We start from the raw sequence: 20,075 nt of genomic DNA, 5'->3' as shown, positions 1-20,075 counted from the left end.
TTGGCTGCTCTGTCCAAGCAGCTCGGGGACACGGGGACAGCCATGGGACCGGGTTCTGCTGTGGGCACAAAAACTCCCCGGGGAAAACCACTTCATGCCTCCAGAGCAGGAAGCAGCGGGGTTTTCCTCACCCAGCAGTGCAGAAGTTCTTCAAGGGGCTTCTCCTCACCTGCACTCCCCTTCCTTCAGCCCTGATGAATGAATGCCCTGGCACGTCCCAGCTCTCACCTGCACTCGCACAACCTGGCCAAGGCTTTTTCCCCCAAATCAAGCCCATTTGGTAAAGCCAGAGAAGCCCTAAGTGAGCTCTTGCTGGTATTTCAAGCTCCTGCTTTTTGATGGAACCTGCACCGTGTGAGCCCAGCTGCAAAGGACCAAAAATAAGGGGGAAAACACCCAAAATCTGAGGGCTTTTTTGTGCATCACAGTGCAGATCCCACCCTGGCTGTGATGCTCCCTATTTCCCTCACTTCAGGGAAGGAGATTCTCTGAGCAAGTCTCCCCAGCCCTGTGCCAGGCAGCTGCATGTGCCTCTGCCGTGGCCAGCAGGATTTGCCTAACAAATCCTTGCAAATGTGGGGATTTCTGTGTCAGGAAGGCACAGGGGCCCAGCTGGAGCTGACACTCGGCAGCTGGGAGCTGCCCTCAGGGTCAGGAAGTCAGGCAGGGCTGACCCAAAGCAAAAATCCCATTAAGAGGAGCTTGGCAGGTGGTTTGGAAGAAGCCATGAAGGAAGATGTTCTGACTAATTCAGGTTTTTGAGAAGGAAGAGCTTCCCCCAGTCAGAGTGGTTGGTAACCATTAAAAAACCCCACAAACACAGAGCCCCCTAAAGCTCTGAAAGATTCAACATTAGAGAAGCAAGAAGCTGCCACTCCCCTCATGGGCTGCCAGTGAACATCAACAGCCCAACAAAAACTGTTCTGCTCTAATGGGGAAGGAGCTTGAGCCAGTTCAGCATTCCATGGGCTGCTGGGGGTGATGGGGGGGACAGGAACCCTTGGAACAGAGCAGGAAACCCAGGGAGGGTGGAAGATGCACAGCCTGCCCTGGAAGGGGGGGTGCTAAACCCCTCCTGAGCTGGAGACAGAGGGTGACAAGATCCTGGTGACAGTGGGGACGTGGGACCCACCTGCGTGGGACCCCGTGGTGCTGGTGGGGCTGGATGGCACACGGGAATGAGGATCTGGAGGGGCCACTGCCAACCATGGAGTGACCACACAGGTGACAAGGTGATGCAGGGCTGGGGACACTGTCCTGTGTTGCTGCCAACTCCAAAATCACAGGTTGGGTCTGGAGTGGTCGCCAAAAAATGCTGGGGAGCACCTGGGGAGGGCAGGGGCATCGATGGCACCAGGAGGTGTCTGTCCCCTGTGGGGACAGGGAGGACAGGACGATGGAAAACCTGCTTATGTTCCCAACCAAACATCCCCTTGAGCTGGCCCCTGGTGTGGGGGCTGTGTCCCCCCTCCCCACAGGCCTTTAGGAACCTCCAGCACCCCAAACTGGAGGAGACAAGCTGCTGTGTCCTGTGGGGAGGGGACACACTGCAGGGACATGCAGGCACAGAGGTAATGGGGTGTTTGGGTTTTTGTTTTTTGGGGGGGGGGTGTTTTTAATGGGGTTTTTCATGGGGGGCACTGCCATGGGGTGGGGGGTGCATGGGGCAGTGCCCTGGGGGGTCCTGCAGGTGAGGGGTGTGTGGGCTGGGTACATGGGGGAGCTGTGCCTTGGGGGGCAATGGGGGCATCAGGGCAGTGCAGTGGGGGGCACTGCATGGGGGATCATGTGGGAGCGAACTGGGGCCACCAGCCCTGTCCCCTGGGGCCACCAGCACTGTCCCCTAGGGCCTTAGGGCCACCTACCCTGTACCCTGGAGCCTTGGGGCCCCCAGCCCTGTCCCCTGGGCCCCCAGCCCTGTCCCCGGTGTCCCTGCGCTGCCGAGGCCGGGCCCCCCCGGCCGGGCCCCGCGGGGAGGAAGCGGCTGCGGGGCCAGGATGGGGCCGAGAGGTGCCGCAGCCCCTCCTGCGGCCACGGATGCAAATCCTGCACAAACACAGCCTCTCCCACACGGAGAGAGGCCAGACAATGGCTCAGGGAGAGGGGGACGTGCCCTGAGCTGAGATTTTGGTGCCAGCCTCTGACTGGTACCAGTGCTTTGGGCACCCCTGGGTTTGGTACCCACCGGGAGGCATCGCCAGAGCTCGGGTGGCACCAATTCCTGTGACAGTTTTAGGGTTTTCCTTCAAGTTTTTGCACATTGCCTGTTTCGCCAGAACATTTCTAGGGCTGAGGAGCAGCAGCTGCATCCCAAACGTGGGCAAATCCCCCCTGTGTGCCCTGGGAAACCAGAATTAGGTGAATGAAGCACCCAGGGTCCCTTTGAGGAAGCTGTGAGGGGCTCAGAGCTCAGAATGGCACCAGAGTGAGACCCAGCAGCTCCAGGATGGAGTACACCATACTTGCAGCACTGGCCTTGCCCACAGAAACTCCTCAAAAAAAGAAGAAAATTAGTAAAAAAGAAAATGGAAGCAGCTGGAAGAGGTCACAGGCTTGGAGGCAGCAGGAAAATGGGTGTAGAGATCAGAAATATGGCCCAAGGATCTAAACCCTGCAGTGGGCAGGGAGCCCTGAAATTAAAGTGAGAGGCTGCAAGTGGAGAAGGGGAAATGGGGCTGGGGTTGGGACACAGGAGGAGCCCCACGGGCCCTGACCTTGGAGCCAGCCCCTCCTGCAGCCTCAGACAGGGAAGAATAAAAGAAGATCATAAAATAATCTGCTCCATGGTGGGCAGGATCCCCACAGGGGGGTTCAGCAGCCCCTGGCAGGGGTGCAGAATCCAGCCCTGGAGGGTCATTCCCAGACCAAAAGATCTTTTTTCCAAGCATGGATTTGCTTTTACAGTGTGATCTCCCAGCCCCATCAGCTCTGCATTGGGCTGGTGGGTGGATTTTTTCCCTTTTACATCACCCACCTTGTGCTGATCTGCCCTGAATTGCTGCTGCTGATCCGTGGGCTCCCCCTGAAGCATCACCCCTCCTAAATCCTAAATCCAGTGTAAATTCCCTGCATACATTCTTGGAGCCATCAAACCAGACCCCTCACTCTTTTAAATCTCATTCTTAGCAAAACTTTCCAGCCTCTGTGAGCAGCTCTAACACGTCCTGAATAACCCAAACAGTTTATCCTGGCCTGGGGAATGTCCCCCGCAGGGACGCCGCATCCTGCCTGGGTGATCATCACCCTTCCAAACAGTTTATAAATAGACCAAGGTAAATGAGGGGAGTGCTCTGGCTCAGGATTTTTATCTCATTTCTTGTTTTCAAGCCATTCAAGGAGTGCTGGGTCAGATGATCACTCCTAAAACTCAAGTTGAATCTGCTGCTTCTTTCTCCTCCAGTTGAGCTCTATCCCTACCTCACTGAAACAGTAAAAAAGAGGTAAAAGCTAAGAAAAATGGGTTTGGCATTCCTAAGGGAAGGCCATGGCCCTGCCATGAGGCACCATCCAGGCCCAGCACCAGGCAGTGGGAGAGGGCAGGGACCAGCACGGCTGCACCTGGGAAGTTGTGGTGCACACCCCTTTGGAAAACAGAAGGGGTAGATCTGGGAAAAAAAATGGAAAATTTGGGAAATAATATGGAAAATATGGAGATCAGCGAGTCCCTGCAGCACTCCTCCTGTCACCAACAGTGCCCCACCACCAGCATCCCCCAGGGCCATCGATACCACTTCGTGTCACAAGTGGTGGCTGGAGAAATTCACTGTAACCCCTTCCCAAGGTCCCCAGCAGGGTCTGTGTCATCCACCAAGGGCTCTGTAAAACACCCCCAAAGAACTGGAGCCATTCCCAAGCATCCAAGGAGGAAAGAAGTGTCCAAGGCCAGGCTGGACAGGGCTTGGAGCAACCCTGGGCTAGTGGAAGGTGTCCCTGCCCATGGAAGGGGGTGGAATGAGATGAGCTTTAAGGTCCTTTCCAACCCAGGCTATTCTGGGAGTCTATGGTTCTGTCATTTTATGTGCATTTTTGAGCTATAAATGTGTCTTTCTCTCTTTTCTTTCTTTCTTCCTTCCTTTCTTTTTGTCTCTTTCTTTCTTCCTCATTCTTTCTTTCTTTCTTTCCTTTCTTCCCTTCCTCCCTTCCTTCCTTCCTTCCTTCCTTCCTTCCTTCCTTCCTTCCTTCCTTCCTTCCTTCCTTCCTTCCTTCCTTCCTTCCTTCCTTCCTTCCTTCCTTCCTTCCTTCCTTCCTTTCCTTCCTTTCCTTCCTTTCCTTCCTTTCCTTCCTTTCCTTTCCTTCCTTCTCTCTCTCTCTCTGTCTTTCCTTCCTTTCCTCTGGACTGGGAGGGACAGCCCTGGACAGGGACTGCCCTGGCCAGCAGACACAGCTCCAGCCTGAAGCAACAGGGCTGCACAGCAAGTGGCACAGGGAACAGCACAAAGCCCTTTCCCCCCGCCCCCAGCTTCCTCTGTTCACTCTGAAAAAAATCACATTTCCAGCTTGTTTCAATTAACTTTAAGACTTTTATATTCCATGAAGGCTGAGGCAGTCATTAAACCCGAATTTTTCCTGTTGTAACACTTTGAAACAACCTCACCACAGCTCAGCTGGTGGCTCTGGCTCTGCCAGGCCAGGACCTCCCATGGGCAGAGGTGACTCCAGGTCCCCTCAGTGGTGGCATTGCTCATCCTCTGGCTCAGCATGGACAAACTCATCACACCCCACAGGCCCAGCCCTTGGGGCAGCATGAGGGAGCTGGGAAAAGTCAGGATGGGAGTGATGCCCATCCCCTGCCCTTCCAGGGGCTTTGGGAAGGGCAGGGAGTGCCCTCATCCCACCCCAGAGTCTGGGGATGCTGCTGGGATGGGGTACAGGACACCCTCACTGCCCCACAGCCCTGGCACTGGGGGTGAGGAAGCACCACAGAGCAATAAATCCACCTGCACGACACGTAAATAAATCAATACTTTTGCATCCATGAGCAAAGCAGACGCAGCCAAAGCCCTGAGTCACCCTGGGCCATGTCCCAGCAGTGGCTCTGGGGTGAGTGGGGACAGCCCTGCTGCCAGCTCTGCTCCCAATGGCAGCTGCTTTGATCTCCCCACATCAGAAGGAGCCTTTTCCCTGCCCTGTCACAGCCACAGCACACCCAGACACTCCATGGGACGGGGCTGGCACACCCCAGACACTCTGTGGGACGGGGCTGGCACACCCTGGGCTGGCAGGCACTGACCCCACTGACCCTCCCTGCCAAGCCCTTCCATGTGCTCAGGGTTCTTTCATGAAAAAATATAAAGAAAAAAGTGGAGAGAGGTCAGAGTAGAGAGAGAGAAGGAAAGGGAAAAGCTCCTTGGGCACTCAGGCATGGATGTCCATCCTTTCCCTGCTGATGCCATCATGGATTTGCTGCCCTTTGGGGTTTTTTGGCTTTACCTGAAGTAATCACACACCTGCTTTACCTGAAGTTATCACCAGATCCTCTTCAGCACAAGGAACCGTCACAACAGGATGCACCAGGTTCCCAGTGGCACAGCCCTGGCAGCCTGGAGCACAGTGGCCCAGGGGATGAAGAAATTGTGCTTTATCCCCAGAGGAAAACACCAAAGTGCCCAAGGGGGACAGAACTGCTGCACCCTGCTGCCTGCAGCTGCAGGAGGGATGCCCCAGGGACTCATGGGCTTTAGGCACTGGAGATCAAGGGTCAGTGTTAAACAGGGGGTGATTTCTGTGTTCCACAGGTCTCTCACACACCTGCATGGAAGGCCACACTCACAGCTGCTCCTGTCTTACCTGTGGCTCTGTTAAGGCTCAGTTCCAGCTGCCACAGCACTCACAGGCTGGGACTGAAGATTCAGCAGAGGAGGAGAAAGACTCCTTGAGCGGAGGAAACTCATTGGGTGCTTCACAGGAAACATCTTTTTAGTAAAAGCCAGATTTTCCCAGCATATTCCTCCTGATAAGCAAAACCCATGTGGAAAGCAGGACTGAGAGAGCCTGAACACCCTGGAGGGGAGGATGTGATGCAATCCTGAAACTGCTCCCTGGCTGGGTGGGGGGCACAGTGTTTAACCAGGAGCTCTGGGATTATCCCATCCCATTTCCTTGTGTGCTGCCAACAACTCTGAAGCTCCCCAGGACTGACCCCAAGGGCAGCCCTGTGGTGGTGGGGCACAGACCTGTGCCAGGGCAAAGCAATCCCACCAGGGCCTGGATAACCCACTGGATCTCCTCCAGCCTGCCCTGAAGAACTGCTGCATCTCATCCCTCTCAAGCATTCTTCATCCCACAATAAAATTATTCCACACAATTTACCAGTCCCAAATAAGGGCACCCTGGAGTTGTTCCCTCCCTGTCAGAGACAGCACCAAGCCTTGGTTTTGGGCAGGATCTCACTCATCACATCCAGCAGCAAGACACTGCTTTAGCCACACACAGAGCCCCAGACAGCAGCTGGAGCCAGCAGCCCCCTCCCAAAACCTCCTGGGCTTGCACATGGAGACCCAAGGAAGGGGGGACAGTGCCTGACAGACTGGGGAGTTTCCTGCCTGCCCTTCCAGTGTGGGGAGGGGCCAAGAGGAAAGAAAAGAGTTGGCACCATTGGAAAAAGGAGCCTACTGTTATTTATTAACCAGGGAGGTGGGCCCAGGCACTCATGTAGGGGAAGAAGGAATGTGGAGAGCAGGCCCAGACGTTGTGGGGTGTCCAGGCTGCTGCTGAGCTGCCCCCATGTGGAAGCTCATGGGGGAAGGGGGCACAGCAAAGCCCCAGGGCAGGGAACCCCCAGCAGGACCCTGAGAGCTGGTGGCACTCTGGAGCAGGGCTCAGGCACAGCAGGAGTGCCCAGGGGGGCAGGGACACTGCCAGATCAGTTGCAGTTCTTGGGCAGGCGATAGACCCCCCCTGAGTAGATGAGCTGCTGGTCCCGGACCTTCTTCTGCAGGAATCCCTGCAGCTCCTGGAGATCGATCTCAGTGACCACAGGGCCGGTCATCACAAACATCTTGAGCATGCTGTGGATCCTCTCCAGGGACAGGCTCTCCAGGTTGGTCAGCATGGCCTGGATGTACGTCCAGAACAGCTGCAGAGGGACACAGGCCACAGTGAGCGACTGACACTACAGCATACAGCAACCAGCCCAGAAACAAGGCAGGGATGCAGCTGGCACTAAGCTCTGCTCTCAGCCATGGGGGTCTCTAAACAAGGCATATCCAGGAACAGCAGCAAAGAGCTGGGACACAGAGCTAGACAGAGGGATCTGGCACACATCTGTGCAGCGCACTCATGACCCTCTGTGGATGAACACCAGCATGACAACGCTGTGTTGCACAACACACAGGCACAATGTGACTCACAGGCAGGAAAGGCACTGGAAATGTCCAGGAACCACAACAGAGAGAAGGCAGAGATCCAGCTGTTAGTGCTGGGTCAGTCTTTTGGGCAGTCAGAAGTGCCAAAAAAGTGTTGCTCGGGTGCATCCAAACAAGTTATGACTATTTCCAAAAATGAAATCATGTCTCGGACTTTTTTCTTTTTTTAAACTGAAAAAAAAGCAATTTGGAGATTTCCAAAAGGTTCCCTGACTCAGCAGCTGGGCACTTGTCTGGAGGGAAGGCTGTGATCCAGCACCAAGAGATTAACCACGAGATACCCACTTCAAATCCCAAATGTTTGTGCTGGACTCAGCCACTGGCAGTGGAAAATGTGAATCCATAGTGCAAACTGAATCCATCATCTTGATCAGATTCCCCAAACCCACAACACAGGATGTTTGCATCACCACAGGGACAGGTACCTGCAGCTCCTCCTCCTTTTGGTCAGCCTGTGAGGCCATGGCAGAGTCCCCCTCCTCATCACTGTCAATCAGAACAACCTTCTCCACCTGGTCCTTCTGCTCCTCCTCGATGACAGTGAAGGTGCCCTCGGGCTCTTCCCGCAGGACTCCCTGCTGCAGCCACAGCGTCATCTTCCTCTTCAGTGAAGTCACAGGCACCTTGAGCACTTCACTCAGCTCTGTCAGCGTCCAGGTGCCTGCAGAGACCATGGAGAACAGAGAGGAGATGGAGAACAGGACACTTCCCACACCCAAGCCTGCCAGGATTTGGTGGGAAGCTGGGTAAGGCAAGGAGGCACTGCCAGGAACAAGGCTGCAGAGCTGGGGCCCTGCTGGGCGCTGGAGACCCTGTGGGAGATCCAAACCCATGCACCACACCTTGTTCCTCCTGCCAGAGCTCTCAGAGCCTCCAGCAGCCCAAGGAACGTGGCTTTCCCACCCGTGGAAGCACAGACAGGGCTTCACAGCACTCACTCTTGGTCTGGAAGTGCAGGATGATGGCAGCGTGCACAGGAGACACGGACAGGGAGAGCGTGCGATCAGCCAGCTCCACGTCCAGGCTCACCAGCCCCAGGTGGTACTTCCAGTTCAGGGTCCTCATGGCCTGGGAAAAGGAGGCAGCAGCTGCTCACAGCAGATCTCCCAGCAGGAACCACTAAGTACTGGGTTATTGCAAACCCCACTGTAACCAACCAGCAGCTGAAGGGGACTGCATAAAGCTTTCATAAGGAGGGTTAAGGTGGCCTCACCTTTAATTTCTCATACTTCTTGGAATATGCTTCCATGGCTTCCTTGACCTGCTCTGGAAGCTCCAGCTTCTCCTCTTTGAGTGGTGGCCAGAACTCACTGGACAGGATAATGGCCACGAGGCTGAAGGGAGGCCTCTCCTCCTCAGGGAGCTTCTCCTCCTCATCCCGAATGTTGGCGTTAATGCGCCGCGAGTCGGCCATGTCCTGCAACGGGCACAGAGCTGAGCTGGCTCCTTCCCTCCAGAGCCAGGGCCAACCATCGGTGAAGGGGAGGCTGAAACAAGGTGAACAGCTTTCTCTCTAAATGATGATGGGGACACTGGAAAGGACACGATTGTCACCCTGATTTTTTAAGATTTTCTAAGCCTTCTGATGTTTACATTCTTGTAGCAAACGTTCTCACACGCTTTCTGTAAATAACTTATTGTTTTGCATTCTTTTATGGAAGAAGAGAAATTTGATAGACTGTTGGTTTGTCCAGTGTCATTGGAGAGGTGGCACTGTCACCCTCCAATCCACTGTCACTTTTGGAAATCTATAAATGTTAGAGTCAGAAATACACTTTCCCTTTTCTTCACCTTAAGAGCAGCGATGTGTGTGCTGCGTTGTTTCCTGTCCTATAGTGACACAGGACCGTGTGTCTACTTGGAAGTCTGCTACACACCCAGAAAGATTTGTGGGAGGTTAGAGGAAGGAGTTACAACTCAACACTGCCTTCACTGGGGGCTCTCCACACCTGTGTTCTCCTAAAGAATCAAACTCCAGAGTCCCAAGCCCAGCTCCTCAGTGTCAGGATACTGCAGGAAGGACAGTACAGACAGCAGCACCAGAGCAACCATTCCCCAGAGCTGATAATCCAACCCACAGGCCTTAAAAACAGACATGATTTGAATGCACTTCTGCCTGTCACAAATCAGCCCCTCACTGGCATTCTGGAACCCCCACTTTCCTAAAAGACCCTTTTGGGGTCACTCCTCAAGTTCTTCCCCTTCCCCAATGGGCTCAAAAACCCAGCACTTAAATTATAAAAATAAAAGGAGTTACTTTTAACATGACTTCACAGTAGTGCATCTGAGCTTCACCAAACCTCAGCTTCAGCAGCTCCACGTTACGGATTTCCCTGGAAAGAGACACAGCAGGTCAGGGACAGGGCCCTTGCTTGGACAAACCTGGCTTGGCCTCCACCCCTCACCACACAGCCAAAGAAACAAGGTCCCTGGCACAAGGTGCTCTTCCTTGCAAGGCACAGTATCTGCCCAGGATGGCTCCTGGTACCCAAGGGAGGAACAGCCGTCTCCTCTAGGCCAGCAGCTTTTTGAAGACAGAATGGTTCAGGCTGGAAGGGACCACTGGAGCTCATCCAGTCCCACCTCCCTGCTCAAGCAGGGTCCCCTGGAGCAGTCATTCAGGGTTGTGTCCAGATGGGTTTGGAATATCTCCAGGGAAGGAGACCCCACAGCCTCTCTGGGTTCCTGTTCCACTACTCAGTCACCTCACAGCAAAGAGGTTCTTCCTCATGTTCAGGTGGAACTTTCTGTGTTTCAGAAACACACATCTTCCATCCCTCCTATCTGGGGGGCCAACACAACATGTGGGATGGTGTCAGTGCTCCAAATTCCTACAAGCTGCTCTACAGCACAAACCAAGGGCAGGACTGAGCATGGAATTCTAGAGGCAAACTCAAAGCTGCAAAGGAAATAGCCAAAGGCACTCCTGACTCCACAAACAGCCATTGACAGGACTGAGCGTCTGAAGGCTCTACCCTTCAGACAGCAGGTAAAAGGAAACTCAGGTGATTTGGCCATGGAAGGCCTGGCTCTGGGCCCGGGGGCCTCACCTCTCAGCACTGTAGTTGAACTGGTGCAGCAGGCGGTCAGCCAGCAGCGTGCGGTACTCGTTGATGAACAGGTCCTTGCTGCCGTAGATGCTCACCAGGAGGCTGATGATGTCTGAGGAGCGACGCTTGGAGCTCGATTTCCCTGGTGGAATCCAGCAGAAGACAGTGTGAGATTAACAGGGACCTGCTCCAGCCCAGCTCCAGAGGACAGCAAATGAGCTGCTCAAGGCTACAGCCCAGAGGGAAAGCAGCCGGCTGCCAGGACTGCTGGGCTGGGCATCTCACCTGGATCTGCATCCACTGGGTCAGGAACCCAGTCCCCTGGCTCTGAGATGTCATCATCACTCTCCTGGCCGTTCTCCAGGGTCACTGGGTCAGCTTTGGAGAGCTCATTTGCCAGGTCCCCCGAGCCCTCAGCATCCCCGGTGAGACCGGCCACGATCTGCCGCACCGTGTCCTCCCGAGTCCTGGAGCCAGGGGGAAGGGGAACAGTGAGTGAGGGAAGGGGAGGGGAAGGGGATGTGAGAGACTGCCCCACACGCCTCCTACCTCAGATACTTCCTGATGGGCTCACAGGCAACCTCCAGGATCACCATGGAAGGGTCCAGCTCCCGCAGGGCCTTGATGGCTGAGATATACAGAGTGATGATGTCGGAGGTGTTGACTCCTGCAGGAGAGGAGCAGAGGGAGTCAGAGCCCTGCAGCACAGAATAATGGCGTGGATAGAAGGGGTTTGGATGGTCCAAGCTCTCTGTTCTAGCTGTGGTGTGGCAGGAGGAGGGCTTGCTGCCCTGCTGCCCAAGGCAATGGGACAGATCAGATCCATGTGCCTCAGTTTTGAGCATGAATGGAGGCTCAGAGCTGAGCCCTAACAGTGCAAAGAAGCCTTTGCCTACCTGGACCAAAGATAAACTTTGTGCTCCTGACCACAGTGTAAAAATGAGGCCAAAGGGGGCTGGGATGCCATTAGCTGCTGCTGCCCTGCCCACTTGAAAACAAATAATGTGTGATGGGCATGGTGACTGCCCCTCACTCCTCAAAGAGGAAACCAAACCAGCTCCAAGTAGATCCCCACTCGTGCCCAGGTTCCTTACAGTGTCAGGACACAGACAAGGATGTAAAACCCACCAGGGTGCAGAAGTCTCATTTCCAGAGCACTTTTCAGGGAGCTGAGCAGCTGCTGCCTCTGGTTAGTCCTTTCCAGGCAGAACTTGAGGTCCTCCACAGCAGGCTTTGACTCTGGGAAATCTGCAAACCAAGCAGTGATCAGGAGCAGTGCCAGGCTCTGAGGGGAGGCAGGGGGAGGCAGTGTGGCACACCAGAGAGCTCTGTCACCCCCCCAGTCCCAGCCCAAGGGTGAAGCACCTCGGATGATGCTGAAGAGCTCCTCGATGCGCATGCTGGCGTAGATGCGGTAGAAGAACCTCTGGACGTGGCAGCGCCAGCGTTTCAGGGTGCTGCTGGCTTCTGGGGAGGACTGTGCCAAGGGGCCATCCTGCAGGAACACCCTGCTCAGCCACCCAATCACCTTCTCTATCCACTGCACAAGAAGGAGAAACAGAGGTGAACACAGAGATAGATGCACAGCCACATCCCAACCCAGCCCTGGCAGCCACCACAGCCGCAGAAAGGGCAGCTGGACCAGGAGAGATCACCCCCAGCTGCTCCTCAAATGTGTCCCAGCCTGGGCTATAGCTGGGGAAAGCCCAGCTGAAAGAACTGGAACTTTAACTAAAGATACAGGATATGGACTGTGCAGCTGGGTGTGAGAAGATAAGGGGTGACCACAGACTGTGTGCAGGCACTGGGCTCCAAAAAGGACAGAGTTTGCTCCAAAACCTGCAGCCTATTTCATTCTTGCAGAGTTTCATCCCATTCTATACCTGCAAAACTGTCCCATTCATAAGAAAATGAGCAAGTTGCCCATTACACCATCCTTGGCCCAAAATTTCTATGGTTCCTGAAATCAGTGAAAAGCAAACAAGATATCCCAAGAAGTCACAGACACCCAACACAACTCAGGCATTTGAAATCCAAACACCAACCTCATCACTTAATAATAAAATAAAAACCTGAACAGAGAGCATAAAAAGGTTATTATTTTAATTATTTGAGCTTTAGTGAGAATTATGTAATTGCCAAATTTCAAATGTACCCAATTACAATATCCAGATGTTTAAAATAACTGCCTTTCCCCCCTCATCAATTAGCAAATACATGCTGCTTCCTGGGATAGTATTTGAGTACCAATATGCTACAAGATATTCTACTACTAGATATTAGTAATTTTTTTTAATACATTCTGACAGCCTGAAACAAGAATGCTAGGTCAAGGTTTGGTTTGCTGATGTTTATTTTTAATTACTCGACTGAGAAAACATTGAGGAAATGCACAAGTTTTGCCAGGACAAACCTGAGTACTCCAAACACCTGGGAAAAACTGTGCAGAAGCTGATAAAGAATTCCCCTAAAGGACCAGAAGACAGGACTATAACTGATGCAAAGCAACATGATTTTAAGGAATTATTATCAAACCAACCCATTCTTCCCCCAAGTTTATCTTCCCTGAGTGCTCCTGTTACAGCCTGATTGTGACCTGACACTCCAGGCAGCTGCTGCTGTGCTGGCAAAGAGGCTTTGCCTTCAGCACCTGTAATTTTCAGTGAGCTCTTTCTCAGGCTTCTCTATTTAACCTTTAGATTTCCAGGCCTGTGGGTTTGGGTTTTTTTCCTTAAAATTATCTCTTCCTAATCCTGATACCCTCCAATATTCTATGGCCAAACAAGAGGTAGAAGCAAGGGCAGCATCTGAGGAGCAGAATGCAGTTGTGTTTTCTGTGGTGTGCCCTGAAAATATCCTTAAACAATCTCCAGGTCATCCAAAAGCATTTCACACGAGGTGCAGTGAAGAAAGTGTTGCACAACAACCAAAAGGAAGTAAACACAAAAAGATTCCTGATGTTTGCAGCAACAAAAACGGTTGGCATGGCAAAGAGTGAGGGATCCAGGGTGTCTGGATTGCATGGGAACCTGGCTGTGGGCCTGGTTCTCCAGCACAGGCAAATGCAAGGTCATGGGCAAGGAGCACTGAGCTCAGGATTGTGCCCTGGAGGAGCCATAACCTGGAGAAGAATTTTATTTTAAAGTCATGGTGGGTAAACAGCTCAACACAAACTTAGTTGAAACAGCAGCAAAGCAACTGGACAGCTGCAAAGAAATATTGTAATTTTGTGTGGCCAGTGGTGAGATCAATCCCAGAATATCCTCTCTCATCCTTGCTTCCAGTTTTAGAGAGAATTGGAAAGAGGACTGAAAACAGCCATAGAAATTCTAATTATGGGCTCACCTACACAGAGGGAGGACCCTCTGCAGGCCAGGTGGCACTTGTTGATCTTGTGGTTTGTAAACTGGAACCACAGAAATTCCCTCATTACTACAGACATCATGAGGTGAAATGTGACAGTGCTTCACACACAGGTCAGAGCAAACCTTCCCCTCCAGCATCAGCCAAAATGGGGAGTTTCAGCCACCTCTCCTGCCAGACGTGGTGGAATTCATAGCCCTGGACCAGGTGTTTTAAGTTGGAATCTGCTTTTAGCCTGAGCTGCTAAAAACCAACAACAGCTGCACACCTTTATCACTCCCTACAACTCCCTGAAAGGTGCCTGTGCTCAGCTGGGGCTGGGCTCTTTCTCCAGCAGCACTGACACAACCAGAGCACACAGCCTCGAGCTGCACCAAGGGAAATTCAGGTTGGATATTAGGGAGAAGTCTTTTACAGAAAGAGTGATAAAGTTCTGGAATGGCTGCCCAGGGAGGTGGTGGAGTCACCATCCCTGGATGTGTTTAAAACAAGCCTGGATGTGGCACTGGGTGCCAGGGTTGAGTTCAGGGGTTGGGGCTGGGTTGGACTCAATGATCGTTAAGGTTGTCACTGTCATATTTTCTGAAAAATCCCTTTGCCAGGATTTCTTCTCCTGGGAAACTGAGAAGCCTCAGAGAAAAATGAAAATAATCATTATCTGATTGCTTCTCCTGTGTTTTCTGCTTTGGAATGTGGTCTGGAGATTGTTTACCAACTGGTCATTGTTTGATTGGTTTCATGTGAATTGTTTTGACTTAATGACCAATCATGATCCAGCTGTGCTGGGACTCTGGAAGCAGTCACAAGTTTTCATTAGCATTCTTGTTAAACCTTCTGTCTGTATCCTTTCTCTATTCTTTAGTATAGTTTTAGTATAGTGTTCTTTAATATAATGTAAGTACAATACAAAAGTATTGTAAGTAAGTACAAAAATAATAAATTAACCTTCTAAGAACATGGAGTCAGATTCTCAATTCCTCCTTCATCCTGGGGACCCCAAAAATACCACAAATGGTGACCTCAGACATTGGCTGTAGCCCGAGCTGAAGAACAGACCCACATAATAAAGTCTCTTCCAAGCCAGTGAATCTGTGAATTCTGTGATGTCCCAAGGAGGAGCCTCACAGCCCCCACACCAGCCTCACCTCCTGGAACTCGTTGAGGAAGGAGTGCTCGTACTCCCCGCGGCAGCGCTGCTCCATCCTCTCCTCGATCATCCTGTGCAGGATGGTGGTGACAGCCTCAGCACTCACCCTCTCCAGCAAGTTCAGCCGGCGGCTGCGGGCACAGGGACACGGCAGGAGCGTGGGGGAGCAAAGGCACCAGCAAATCAAGAAAATCTTATACCTGAAGGCACCACCCTCCCTGTACGTTCCACAGAGGCAGACCCAGCTCGGGCCACACGCTCTGACAGCACACACAGATGCACTACACAGGTAACACATGGCACTGCTGCTATCCCATCTTCCTTACAGACATTTAAAGCCATCAAAAGCTCTTTTTCATTTAGAAGAGTTTCATAGAGTCAGAGACTGGTTTGGGTTGGAAGAGACCTTAAAGATCATCTAGTCCAAACCCCTGACATGGGCAGGGACACCTTGCACTGGTTTGCTTCTTTGTGGTCAGAGGCCTCAGAGCAAGAGGAGTATGTTCTCATATCCAGGGAGAGGAACTTTCTGTCTAAAGATCTGCTCTTCTTCAACCACTAGTTGAAAGCAGAAAGTCCATGTTGGGTTCTCTACCCACCACCATGACACAGCCTGACCTCACGCAGCTCCTCCTGTTCTCAGAGATCAATGAAACCTGCTGCTGCTCCCATCCACATCCCCCATTGCTCCAAGTGACAGCCACCACCCCGTGAGATACCTACAGAATGTCATTGAGCTGCTGGAACTGCTCCATGGCTTCAGGGCACCAGCACTGCTCCTTCTTGCTGCTGCAGCCTGCACAGAGCTGGCCCTCGCCTCCACCCTCCTCTGGGTCACTCTCCTGCTCGGTCTCACTCATGCTGCACTCACACTCGTTCGTTCCATCCTCTCCTTTCTTCCACTGCCGCATGTATATCCTGAAGGTGCGGCTGTAGAACTGCTGGATCATCTCCTGGAAGGATTTGGTCGTGGAGAAGAAGAGGATAGCTTTGAACATGGTGTAGACCTTCTCCTGCAGCGTCTGAGCGCCTGTGCCCAGGAGCAGGCCTGCCTTGGTCCACTGCTCCAGGAGCTCCAGGCTGTTCAGGTAGGGCTCCAGGCGACACTTGAGCAGACTGAAGGCCTCCAGGAGCAGTGCAGCACACTGGGGCTCCTCGGCCGTGTTCTCATACTGGCCAATGCAGTTCCAGAACTCGGGGGCGATATTCGCCTGCAGGTCAGTCTGCAGCACCTCGATGAACCACTCCTCCACGATGGAGTGCAAGTCGTAGCACTGCAGCACGTCCAGGGCTGCCCGGAGCTCGGCATCCTGCAGCGGCCCGGCAGCTTCGGGCCTCGGGGCTGCCTGGAAAGCAGGGGGGACATGAGTTAAGCATTTGATGGAGCACACAGGGACTCTGCTGTCAAACTGCCCTGGGGGGATGCTGCTCCTCCATGGCGATCTGCCGGGGTCTGAGCCCACCGCTGGATGCCCAGCGCTCCCTCCCAGGGCTCACACCCGCACACATCGCTGCCATTCCTGCAGGTGGCTGCTGCAGGACACAGGTGCTGTGGAAATGCTGCGAGTCCCCCGTGGCTGCTCAGCTCCCTCAGACGGAGCGGGAGCAAAGCCACAGCACGGCCGGGCAAGCTGCGGCCCTTTGGTCCCGCTCCCGGTTGGGGTGACAGAGACAGGGCGGCTGGGCCCGCGGCCCTTCCTGACAGCCCCCAGCAGACACCGTCCCCGCACACCCAGGAGCCCTTCCCGTCCTCCCCGCCCCGGCCGTTCCTCCCCAGCCCCCACCTATCCTCCCTCAGCCCCGGCCGTTTTCCCCCGGCAGCCCCGGCCGTTCCTCCCTCAGCTCCGGCCATTTCCCCCCGGCCCCGGCAGCTCCCACCCCGCCCCGCGGACCCAGAGCCGGAGAGGCCCGGCCGGGGAGGAGCCGAGGCCGGAGCATCCCGGGGGCGACAGGGTCGGGCCTGCCCCGGGCTCGGTGGAGCGCAGCGGTCCCCTGCTCACCAGCCCCAGCGCGGCGGGCGGCACCAGCGCGGTGCTGAGCGTGTGCCAGGCGGCCGAGAGCTCCATTCGGGCCGCAGGAAGGGGCGGAGCGGCGCCGGCCGCAGCGATGAGCGGCACCGGAGCCGCGCTGCGGGGGCACCACGCGGCGCTGCAGGAGGGTGAGCGGGGCTGGGGGCCGAGCGGGGCCGGGCAGGGGCAGGGGCCAGGGCCGGGCCCGTCTGACGGTGCCGCCCCTCAGGGCTGTCGGAGCTCCGCGCCCGGCGGGAAGAACTGAACGGGCGGATCCAGGCCGAGGAGGCGGAGCGGGGCCGGCTGCAGGCGCGGATCGCGACGCTCTCCCGGCGCTTGTCCGACACCAGCGAGAGCCTGGCAGGGCTCCGCTCCACCCGAGCCCACATCGACCGCACCATCGCCGAGATGGACCTGGCCTCCGGGGAGGTACTGCCAGCGAGAGACATCGCCTTGAGCAGCTTCCCCGTGAGGGGAGGAGGAAGGACGGCATTGATCTCTGACCAGGGACTGGGCCCGAGGGAATCACTGAATCAGAATAACCTGAGGTGGACAAGGATCCCCCAGCCCAGCCCCTGTCCCTGCCCAGCAGCCCCAGCCTGGGCATCCCTGGCAGCGCTGCCCAAAGGCTCCTGGAGCTCTGGCAGCCTCGGGGCCGTGCCCATTCCCTGGGGAGCCTGGGCAGTGCCAGCACCCTCTGGGGGAAGAGCCTTGCCCTGAGCTCAGCCTGACGGTGTGTCAGGGGAGGTTTGGGATATATATGTGTGTGTATGTGTGAACTCGGTCTGTATTTACCTGAAGGTCTGTTGGGAGCACCTCGATGAATCACCAATCCTCCCTGCAGCCAAAACAACTTCCCAGGCCCGGGATGCAGCTCTGGCACACAGACCCATCATGAGAGGGCTGGGTTGGGGGTCGATTTGGTGCTGCTTGGGCTTGGGCAAAGTTTATTGTCCAAATACATTAAAAATGGCTTTTGGAACAGACCCCTAAAAATTACCATCTCATACCCGTGGTTTGGGGGAAAGGAGGAAACCAGAGACATGACACTGACCCACAATCCCTCTAATTCAGGCAGAGGACAGTGGTGCTGATGGAGTTGTTGGCCTGCCATTCTTCCAGCGCAATATTTAGTGTATTTCTTTCATCTTTAATGGAACAATGTCATGAAAAGAGTCCAGTTGTTGGGGCAGTAAAGGGTGGGAAGGACGCAAACAACACGAGGGCTGGCACTGTCATTTTGGTTCTTGAGACAGCTCTGCCCATTCCCCTGTGTGTGTTACTGCCAGGCAGGCACTGCTTGATCCCCACAGACAGGGCCTCAGCTGAAGTCACTTCTGTATTACACACCAACAGCTTTTATTTCTTTAAAAAAGGATCTTCCCAGCCTCTTTTCAGATAAGTGACAATCTTCCTTCTCATGGTGACCAGGCAGAGTTTGTGTCAGAAATACCTTTCCCCTATTAGCTGCAGCCTAAATTCTCCTCCCATTTGCATTTTGAATGTGACTAACTACTGTGTCAGCTCCTCTTCCTCTCCCAAAGTCAGTGCTTTCCCCTGGCAATCACTTTTCAGATGAAGCTGGAGATGTTTTCTCGGCCTCCTTCAAGACCTGATGGTTTGAAGTGAAAGGGGAAACTCACATAAAAATTTAAAAGCTTAAAAACTATGTTGTAAAGTACACAAACAGCCCCTTTAAAAAGAAAGCTTACCTGAGATCCAAGTCACACCCCCAGCCTACAGATGAATTCCTGTTTATTGAAATGAACTGACACCCACAGGAGGTAGAAAGAGGTGGTGAGGAGGAGATGCTGGTGTCCTACAGACAGAAAGTAACAGAGTTCCTTTCCTGTTTGTCACTCCTTGCCTTCTGCCAGCACCCACAGGATTTCACCTTCCTCCAGCACCTCATCCCGTGGGGCACTCCCTCAGCTCCTCTCTGATCACTTGGTGATTTCCACAAATTCACAGGAACATAAATTATTTTTGGGACTAGAACCATCACATTTGGTTACAACTGTCCACTGTGTTAAAGTTTTTAACTGGTGAGGTGGACAGGCAGCAAGGGCTCCTAAACATGTTGTAGCTTAGAGCACAGGAAGGAGGGATGTTGGATTATGTACACAGTGAGCTAAAAATAGGAGAAAATTAATAACAGATCTAGTCTGACATAAGGTCATTATAGATTTGAGTTAGTCTTGAAGCCAGAAACCCAAAATGTGCAGTTTTAATAGTGGAAAAGAGTTGAAACTGACCTAAATTTAATTTCATTTAATACTGACCTAAAATTTAATACTGACCCAATTTAATACTGACCTAAAAAGCTCAGGTACCAAATCTCTCTTTAAAAAAACCCAACCAACCAACCAAAACCCCCAGTCTGCTTCAGGAAGTTCTCTGCCTCGTGCTCCAAGGCAGATAAATTGCTTAAGGTCTTTATATTCAGAATATGAACACAAACCAGAGAAATTTGCCCACAGATATTCCCACACAGACAGGATGATAAATCACCAGGAATTAGAGGCTGAAGGGCTCATAGCCCCTCTTGCTGCAAGGCAGATCACTGAATTGGAAGGGAATTCATAAGAGAAACAGTTTATGTAAAAATAAGCTATTTTTATTTCTTTCCCAGATACTGGACAATTCTCAGACATTGCTAGATGTCCTGAAGAAGGAAATGAGGGATCTTGGTAAAATCATTGATCCACAAAACACTTCATTAGGACAACGAATACATCGACAAAAGCGTTCCTAAACTTCTTCAGCCTGGAATGTCCTGTTGGCCAGAGAGAGCTGCTTTGTGGTCCAAGGATGCCACACTTAATAAAAGCCTTTGTCTTGCAGAAGTGAATTTACCTTCCAGATGTGCTTTGGTATTAGTTAGAGACCCACTAAAGCAGGTCCTCCAACGCTACAGAGCAGGGTAGGCATTTACACAAAAACACCCTTCATTTTGAGCCCAGCCATGCTGGGGCACATCCCAGGAGGTGACCCAGCAGCTGATGCTCCTGCCCTCAGGACTGCCTGGAGGCAGCTGCAGTAGCTGGGCAGGGATTAGAGAGGAAGCTGGGAAGTGCAGAGGAGTGCAGAATCACAGCTCCAAGGTGGAGCAGGATCACCAGGAGAAGGAGCAGAGTCAGCA

At 53.3% G+C, this 20,075-nt stretch overlaps 2 protein-coding genes across 2 annotated transcripts; one reads left to right on the top strand and one right to left on the bottom strand.

Moving 5' to 3' along the window:
- Nucleotides 1-6,594: 6,594 nt before the first annotated feature.
- Nucleotides 6,595-17,173, bottom strand: ANAPC2 (anaphase promoting complex subunit 2). Its single transcript, XM_036393826.2, has 13 exons — nt 16,925-17,173; nt 15,648-16,270; nt 14,923-15,055; nt 11,780-11,954; nt 11,543-11,662; nt 10,964-11,081; nt 10,700-10,881; nt 10,415-10,556; nt 9,622-9,697; nt 8,578-8,781; nt 8,303-8,432; nt 7,790-8,025; nt 6,595-7,075 (listed from the first exon to the last, which is right to left on the bottom strand). The coding sequence occupies exons 1-13, from the start codon at nt 16,988-16,990 to the stop codon at nt 6,863-6,865; spliced, it is 2,418 nt and encodes an 805-aa protein (XP_036249719.1). The 5' UTR covers nt 16,991-17,173; the 3' UTR covers nt 6,595-6,862.
- Nucleotides 16,809-19,779, top strand: LOC118693556 (uncharacterized). Its single transcript, XM_036394221.2, has 3 exons — nt 16,809-17,082; nt 17,163-17,362; nt 19,566-19,779. The coding sequence occupies exons 1-3, from the start codon at nt 17,031-17,033 to the stop codon at nt 19,686-19,688; spliced, it is 375 nt and encodes a 124-aa protein (XP_036250114.2). The 5' UTR covers nt 16,809-17,030; the 3' UTR covers nt 19,689-19,779.
- The last annotated feature ends 296 nt before the right edge of the window (nt 19,780-20,075 follow it).

This window comes from Molothrus ater, chromosome 20 (genome assembly GCF_012460135.2).
Source record: "Molothrus ater isolate BHLD 08-10-18 breed brown headed cowbird chromosome 20, BPBGC_Mater_1.1, whole genome shotgun sequence".
Classification (NCBI taxonomy): Eukaryota; Metazoa; Chordata; class Aves; order Passeriformes; family Icteridae; genus Molothrus; species Molothrus ater.
The sequence above is the reverse complement of the archived record's forward strand: the minus strand, read 5'-3'. Positions and strand labels throughout refer to the sequence as shown.

Excerpts from the sequence above, each read along its gene's own strand:
- ANAPC2 (XM_036393826.2), bottom strand. The coding sequence starts at position 16,990 with ATGGAGCTCTCGGCCGCCTGGCACACGCTCAGCACCGCGCTGGTGCCG. Across the intron at positions 15,056-15,647 it reads CAGCAGCTCAATGACATTCT|CCGCCGGCTGAACTTGCTGG; the intron begins GTAGGTATCTCA and ends CTGTGCCCGCAG. Across the intron at positions 11,663-11,779 it reads GCTCTTCAGCATCATCCGAG|ATTTCCCAGAGTCAAAGCCT; the intron begins GTGCTTCACCCT and ends CTTGGTTTGCAG.
- LOC118693556 (XM_036394221.2), top strand. The coding sequence starts at position 17,031 with ATGAGCGGCACCGGAGCCGCGCTGCGGGGGCACCACGCGGCGCTGCAG. Across the intron at positions 17,083-17,162 it reads CCACGCGGCGCTGCAGGAGG|GGCTGTCGGAGCTCCGCGCC; the intron begins GTGAGCGGGGCT and ends GCCGCCCCTCAG. Across the intron at positions 17,363-19,565 it reads TGGACCTGGCCTCCGGGGAG|ATACTGGACAATTCTCAGAC; the intron begins GTACTGCCAGCG and ends TTTCTTTCCCAG.